Source organism: Stigmatopora argus, chromosome 8 (genome assembly GCF_051989625.1).
Source record: "Stigmatopora argus isolate UIUO_Sarg chromosome 8, RoL_Sarg_1.0, whole genome shotgun sequence".
Taxonomy (NCBI): Eukaryota; Metazoa; Chordata; class Actinopteri; order Syngnathiformes; family Syngnathidae; genus Stigmatopora; species Stigmatopora argus.
In genome coordinates this window covers 15,332,952-15,341,416 of record NC_135394.1, presented here as the reverse complement: position 1 = coordinate 15,341,416, position 8,465 = coordinate 15,332,952, and the positions used below count along the sequence as shown (strand labels likewise).

Below are 8,465 nucleotides of genomic sequence, written 5' to 3'. Positions count from 1 at the left end.
AAGCGTCGTCCAAAAAAAAACAAGTTTAATGCCATTGACAGCGATAGACGTCCAATCCAATTGCACCGAAATAATGTTAAACCTCTAAGTGTGAGTGGATTGGACGTGTATTCCTGTCATGGGCAGTGATGGAGTTAAAAGAAAAGCATTAGTGTTCCTACCATGACGCCGGAATTAAATCTCTGTTTTAAAAAAACAAGAAAAAAAACGAAAACGAGTCTCTGCTATTTGGACGTGTGAGCAAGTCAAATCTCACCGGCATTTCCGAAAAAAGACGAAGTTGACTTGCGATCTCGACGTTGGAGAAGCGGCTTGAAGAAGGCGCTCTCTGATTGGCCGGGCCTCAGCCAATCGGGGCCAAAGAGCAGGTGGATGAAAAGAAGCAGAAGAAAGAGAACGACAAGACGGAGGAGGACGGATCTTCTCTTTCTTTTTTTACGGAGAGACGAGCAGCGTTGAGCCGCCTTGAGAAACGGAGACAAACGCAGACAAACGCCCAAAAATATTTCTCACTCGGCCCTGGGCCGTGACGTCACTCTCGGACGCCGTCCTAACGAGCGAGTGAGTGCGACAATTGACGGCAAAAGGTCGGAGGAGAAACGTGGACGGACGGAGGGAGGAAGGAGCAACTTTTTCCCCCGCAACCTGTCCGAAAAAAGCCGAACAAGACTTCGGCCGACGGAGCAACTTTTCCGAAAAGAGCCGAAAAAGACCACCGCCGCCGACGGAGCAACTTTTTCTCGTGACTTGTGTGACCGAAAAAAAAGGAGAGAACAAAAAGAAAAGAAGCCGGCCGGGGGTTTAGAACGCCGCCACCCCCGAAGAAGAAGCGTGGATGCCGCGGAAGTTTTCACCGGGGACTAATCGGCCAGCCCATTCAAGCCGCTGCTCGGGCCCGGCTCGGCGTCCGCTCCCGGGGCGCGCCCGGGCTGTTATGACGGCTCCCTCCCGCTGAGATGGAGGCATCGAGCGGCTCCAGCTTCGGGATCGACACCATCCTGGCGGGCGGCGGGCGGGCCACGCCGTCGTCGGACGCCGACACGGCGGCGGGCACGGCGCCCTCGTCGCCGCTTTCGGTCAGCGCCGATCAAGCGTCAGACTCGGAAGCGAGCAACTTTCTCCTGCACCACCAGCAGCACCAAAACCACCACCACCACCTCCAGCACCACCACGGGCTCCACCCGCACCGCCACCCGCAGCATCTCATCCCGGCTGCGGCTGGCGTTGGCGCCGGAGCCGGTGCCGGGGCAGGGCCGCCTCTGCTGCTGGCCGGGGCCGGCTGCAGCGCCCCGCGGAGCGCCACCTCCTCCTTCCTCATCAAGGACATCCTGGGCGACGGCAAACCGCTGGCCGCCTGCGCGCCTTATAGTACCAGCGTGTCCATGTCGCCCAAGGGTGCCGAGAGCGCCTCGGCCCCGGACTCTTTTCGGCCCAAGCTGGAGCTCCACGACGAACTGGGCCGGAGGGCCAAGATGGAGCGACGCGGGGACGACGCGATGCTACACGGCGACGTCAAGTGCAACGGTACGGCGATACGGAGGGCTCGGATTTGCAATAGGGGGGTGTTTGAGGTGGGGGTAGGGGGGGTCTTTGAGGTTATTTTTTTTTTTTTTTTTGCAACGCGGGAGGAAGCATCCACGCGGAGCCTCCCTGGTGGCTCAATTAGAGAGATGATTGTTACTCCTGCAGGCAGGAGGAGAGGAAAAAAATGGGGGTACAAATAGATTGACATATTGATTTTTACAACAACACGCGCCTCAGCTCAAGTTCATTTAAAAGTTGACGTTGGTGATTTCGTTCCAGGAAATGAAGTTTGCGTTTTTTGGGGGGGCTAAAGCAAGATTGGAAAGGTTTTTTTTTGTTTTGTGGACAGAACGCAGCAATTTGAAGGTGGTGACCAGTCAGGGGGAAATTTGAAAAGGACCTGTTTGGTTTTATTTGGAGATGCTTGGTTAGGGGTTTAAAAAAATGCTTGAAATAGGAGTGATTTTTTTTGGTGTTAAGGCTGGAATTAAAAAATCGTAGGTTCGAGAATGGGGGGTTTTGGGGGGCATACTCAGGACGACATGGTTTCTTAAGTCTTCGCCAAAATAAAAGATGGAGCTTTTCAAGAAGGCGTTGTAGAATTTCAGATGTCTGAAAATGCTCATTATTTATAAATCCACGTTCTCGAGAAAGAAATGTATTTTCATGGCTGAGCTATATTTGGCATATTTTCAAAACCTACTAACAATGTCAAGGAAAATTTTCAATATCTACAATTTAAGGGAAAAATGTTCCCAACATTCTGTTTAATTAAGAAAATATATTTGTTTAAAGTATATTCAAAGCAAATACTTGAGAAACACTTGCATCTGGAGGGGAGAAATTCCCTAAATACTAGTCACTTATTTAAAAGGATATTAAAACTAAAATACTAATTGAAGAGGAAAAATGTCCCCCCACCAAAAATCATCATCCATAATCAGGAAAACTGATTACAGTACATTGAAACTCAATACTTGAATAATATTTACATTTTAAATTGAGAAAGACCCCCTAACCTACCAAAAACAGTATAATAATAACGGATTTATTTAAAGTATATTGAAGCTAATTGAGAAATGTAAATTCACAAATAACCCCAAATACTGCATAAGTATTTGAAGTACATTAAAACTAAGTACTTGGCAAAAATTTACATTTTAAGTAAGTCCCAAAATACTGTCCAATCAAAAAAACTGATTTGTAGTACATCAAACCATTTTGATTTTAAGTGGAGAAATGTGCCACTTCACACAATATAGTTAAATTTAAAAATGAAAGTAATTTAAAATGAAATACATGAGAAACATTTACATTTCGAATTGACAATTTCCCCTGTATTATGAAAAATGTATTTACTTAAAGTGCATTTAAAGCAAGTATATGAGAAACATTACCGTTTTAGTTGAGAAATGTGCCTCCTCCCACAATACTGTAAAATAAAAAAAATGAAAACAGATTAAAAGCAAATACTTGAGAAACATCTACATTTCAAATTGACAAATAACAACCAGAAATAGTGTATTATTTAATAAAAGGTGATTTACTTGAAATCCAGTAAAAGCAAGTAGTGCATTTTGAGTGAAAAAATGAGCCCTATTCCACTATAATGTATCATGGAGGGAAAATATGATTTAAAATGACGAATTGTACTATATTGTACTTGAAGAGCTTTTATTATTAGGTGGAATTTGGGGGAGGGGCATTCTAGTGGACGAAATCTAAGATTTTTTTTGTTCGGATTGAGCTGAGTTTGTGTTTTTTTGTGTTATTGAAGACTGGATGTTTTGTGTGGGTTCAGGCGGAGGTGGTTCTGGCGGTTCTGGCGTGGGCGTCGGTTCCGTGTGCGGCAAAGAGGAGGGCGAGCGGGAGATCTCCAGCAGCCGCGACAGTCCGCCGGCACGCACCAAGAAGCCCCGCAAGGCTCGCACGGCCTTCACGGACCACCAGCTCAACCAGCTGGAACGCAGCTTCGAGCGCCAGAAGTACCTGAGCGTGCAGGACCGCATGGACCTGGCGGCCGCGCTCAACCTCACCGACACGCAGGTCAAGACCTGGTACCAGAACCGGAGGTATGCATCACAAAGAAACCATTGTCCAAAAACAAAAACAAAAAAAATATTACCACTGGAAACAGCAACACATTGAAATCAAATGTTGACTATTTTTCTTGTTTGTGGATTATTTTTTTGCATCCTCATTTCTTGATTTTCATATTTATAATTGAACCACATTGCGTCCAAATAGTTGCGTACATGAGGAAAATCATGTTGTTATTCATATATTGCAAGCAAATACATGTATTCATGCATTAAAAAAGCACAATAGAAATGATCCCTATTTTGATATATATTGAACCATGCATTCAAATACTTAAGTGTAAAAATGATCTTAATATATTTATCAATCAACTACATTGATCCATGCATCCAAATTCTTGTATAAACTTAGAAAAATGTCTATATATATATATATATATATACATATACACATATATATATATATATATATATATATATATATATATATATATATATATATATATATATATATATATATATATATATACATACATATACATATACATATACATATACATATATATATATATATATATATATATATATATATATATATATATATATATATATAAATAAATGAATTTGATTAACACATGCATACAAATAGTTGTTTAAACTATAAAAATGTCATCTTAAAGTATATATATATATCAATAAACTACATTGATCATGCCCCCAAATAGTTCTATAAACTGTAAAAAAATAGCCTCTATTAATATATAATCCAAATAGCTCTGTAAAAATGACCTCTTTATTAATATATCATCAAACTACATTTATCTAAACACTTCTGTAAACTGTCAAAAATAATGATCACTTGAACTAAATATTAATTGATAGGAAAATGTTCTTTTATCGGATCTAAAATTAAATTGCTGAGTAAAAAAAATGTTAATGCAAAAAAAACTAATTAGACATCAGTGTAATTGTGATGCTAGCTGTCGTCATTAGCATGCCATTAGCATCAGGTTATTGAAATTGTTAATAAAGTCATTTCAGAATGACAAGCAATTAGAAAAAAAATATTCATGATAACATTTTGTTTGCCAACTAGGAAAATATAAAAGGCCATTTTTATGACGTAAATGGAGATTAAGCACAGGCTCCTCCCATTATATGCACTGAAATTAATTTTAAAGGATTTTAGGGCAATAATACGCTTCATACACACTTTAATATTTCAAATCAAGACAAATTTGACGATGAAATGGCTGATGATTTTGGACCATATATATGACCAAATAAGGCCCGCATCCCTGAGGTTTGCCACACAATGACCTGGGGCAATTATGTAATTAGCAGTCATAAATAAAAATGAGGGATTATAATTAAACAAGACTTGCAAGTTGGTCATTCATATACGGAAGTCGATTCCCACCATCATTTATTTATTGTTAATTCAATTTTCCCCTGAATACATTAAAAAAATCAAAATACGACTCCAACTTTCGGTTCCCAACTTTTTTGTTTCATCAAATGATAACAACAACATTCTGGGGTAACACACACACACACACACAAGTTTTTTTGTGTGCCTAAAACGACGACATTGCAGCTAAATCAAATGAATGACCATATATGGGCATGTCCATTTTTTCCTCCAAATTTGACCTTTACAATTTTTCCAAATAAAAACACCACCAAAATCTAAGTACAAACTCCCCACCAAATCCACTCACTGATCCATAAAAATCTCCACTTCCACTTTTAGTTTCCAATCCCTAACAAAAAACATGATCCCACCACTAACATTTCATGTCCTGCTCAAATGGTAAGCTTTCAACATCCCATAATAATTCCAATTTTTTTGTTTGTTTGATGTTTTGGGTTGCATTTAGAACCAAATGGAAGCGTCAGACGGCGGTGGGCTTGGAACTCCTAGCCGAGGCCGGCAATTACTCGGCCCTCCAGCGGATGTTCCCGTCGCCCTATTTCTACCACCCGAGCCTGCTGGGCTCGGTGGACGGCAGCACGGCGGCGGCTGCGGCCGCGGCCGCCATGTACAGCAGCATGTACCGGACTCCCTCGGCCCCGCACCCGCACCAGCATCCGCATCCGCACGCGCATCCAGCGGCGGCTGCGGCTGCGGCGGCGGCGGCGGCCATCCAGAGACCGCTCGTCCCCCGCGTGCTCATCCACGGCCTCGGACCGGGACCCGGGGGCCAGCCGGCACTGAACCCCCTGTCGAGCACGCCGCATGCGCGGTAGGGACATCAACCAAATACGCCCTCCCCCCCTCCCCACTAAAAGACATTTTAAAAAATGGGACTAAAAAAAGGAGATATTTAACTCTGGACTGCTCGCGTCTGATTGTTCGTTTTTTTTCTTTTTTTTTCTTTTTTCTTTGTTTTTGTCTTTTTGTACAAAATCCACTCAACGTTAGCGAACAAACAGTTAAAAGTTTATTATTAGATGAATGAATAAAGACGTCATGCAAACGTATTTGCGTGTTTTATACCAAAAAAAAGGTTGAAGTTGGACTTTTTTTATGCTTATTTCCTATCAAAGTTTTGCTATATTTGACAACTATAGACGTCTAATTAGTCTCTCAGTACAACGTTTATCGCCATAAATTGGCAATGTATTTATTTTTAGTTTTGATTTTTTTTAATAATGGACAGCACATATTAATGAACACATTCATATTCATGTTAGTGCACAAATATATGTAAATAAGTAAGATTGTTTCTTCCAACAGTGACTTTATTCACAATATTTTGCCATATTGCCCCATAATTTTAAACCAAAACACCAAATATGACATTTTACAACCAAATTATCAGCATTTCTGGCCACCATCAACCCATTTTTTTTAATTTAACAATCCAACAAAAATGCATTACACTCATAAATCCACCAAAAAAAAACGACCAAAAAGGACAAATACGAGTTTCCACGAGATAAAAAGTGCAAATATTTCCATTTGCGACAGCTGACATTGTGCACGTTGTTCATATGCATGACTTCTGCGCGTTATGATTTATTTATTGCACTGTGAGGGAGGGCGGGGGGCTTTTTTTCAGTGGGAGGGAGGGGGCTTTGCGCTTCATTAACAGCCTGCAAGCCAAACAGAATTAATGTGGCGGCATAGATACCTGCTCATCCATTAGACGCCTTTAAACTAAAAAGCACATGAAATATTACATCCAAACACTTTTTTTTTTAAAAAGAAGAAATTTAAAGGGATTTGTTAAGTGTGTGGGTGTTTTTTTTTAATTAGCGGTGAAGTGGTGGTGCAAACAAAGCGGCAAATAAAAAAAAGTGGCAGTCACTTGTTTAAAGTGGGTCACACTTGAGTGAGAGTCAAAGTGACAGCGTGAAGCTGACTGGCAGGTTGAGCTTTTCACACGGGAAACACTCCATGCACAACACGTTTTAAGACCCATCCATACACACTTGACGTCACTTTTCATTTCAGATATTTCTAATATGGCTTTCTTTACGATACGCCGGAAGCTTCGGAATTGACTGGAAAGAAAAAATTGCAAGCGCAAAGGGCCACAGCCCCAGAAAAAGATAAATGCATTTCGTTATTAGCGCAGATTTGGTCAAAACGGGTCAACCCATTGAGTATGTATGCAGGGGTGTTAAAAGAAATGATCTGCTAGGTGTTTTTCAAATGATTGGACGTCTGTCGCCGTCTTTGAAAGTTAGGGAAGAACATTTGTTTCTGAAACGTGAGGGTGTGCGCATTTGAGTTATCAGTTCACTTTAAAAACCGTGAGCCACTGTAATTGTTTTAATGAAAGACATTTTCTCGATTTTTTTAAAGTGGTAAATTGCAGTTTTTGTCCATAAAGCATTTTTTCCTTTTTATAAAAGTCAGTTCATTGGAGAAATAATGGAGTGAATTTATTTATTTTCAATAAAAGTTTAAGCCATTTTTCACATTCCAATTGAATCAAATTTAATTTTTACCCTTTGTTTTTTGCAAAAAGGACTATCATCCAAATCTCCAACAGCAAAAAACACTACAAAAAATGTCAAGATTTCTGACGAATTTATTCAACATAACTTTACTCCCTTTGTTTTTTTGCAAAAAGGACTATCATCTGACGTCAATGCAAATCTCCAACAGCAAAACAAACACTACAAAAAATGTCAAGATTTCTGTCGAATTTATTCAACATAACTTTACTCCCTTTGTTTTTTTGCAAAAAGGACTATCATTTGATGTCAATCCAAATCAACAGCAAAAAACACTACAAAAAATGTCAAGATTTCTGACGAATTCATTCAACATAACTTTACTCCCTTTGTTTTTTTGCAAAAAGGACTATCATCTGACGTCAATGCAAATCTCCAACAGCAAAACAAACACTACAAAAAATGTCAAGATTTCTGACGAATTTATTCAACATAACTTTACTCCCTTTGTTTTTTTGCAAAAAGGACTATCATTTGACGTCAATCCAAATCAACAGCAAAAAACACTACAAAAAATGTCAAGATTTCTGTCAAATTTATTCAACATTACTTCACTCCCTTAGTTTTTTTTTACAAAAAGACTAACTTCCGACGTCAATAAAAATCCAAATCTCCACCACCAAAAACAAATCACTACAGCGGCTAAAAAAAAGATGTCAAGACTCCCAAAAACGGAGCAACAGACGGGAGAGATGACGGCGTGCCGGCGAAGAATTGCGTGTAACGCGGAGGGCAGCAGACGCGAATAAAGCGGATTAAGGCCTCTTTCCTTTCTTTCTTTCTTTCTTTGCTCGTTTATTGACAACAGATGGAGTCTTTGTCGGTGGCTCTCTCCGGCGCGTTGGCCTGCAGCGGGAAGCTGGCGAGGCTCCTTTAATTGCCACTTTTTTCCCGAGCGCGCGCTGATGTAACGCCGCCATATCTTTTTCATGA

At 40.5% G+C, this 8,465-nt stretch overlaps 1 protein-coding gene across 1 annotated transcript; it reads left to right on the top strand.

The window, feature by feature from the left end:
* The first annotated feature begins 780 nt into the window (after nt 1-780).
* On the top strand, nt 781-6,047 carry barhl2 (BarH-like homeobox 2). Its single transcript, XM_077607911.1, has 3 exons — nt 781-1,524; nt 3,326-3,596; nt 5,444-6,047. Exons 1-3 carry the CDS (start codon nt 957-959, stop codon nt 5,811-5,813), a joined length of 1,209 nt encoding a protein of 402 aa, XP_077464037.1. The 5' UTR covers nt 781-956; the 3' UTR covers nt 5,814-6,047.
* The last annotated feature ends 2,418 nt before the right edge of the window (nt 6,048-8,465 follow it).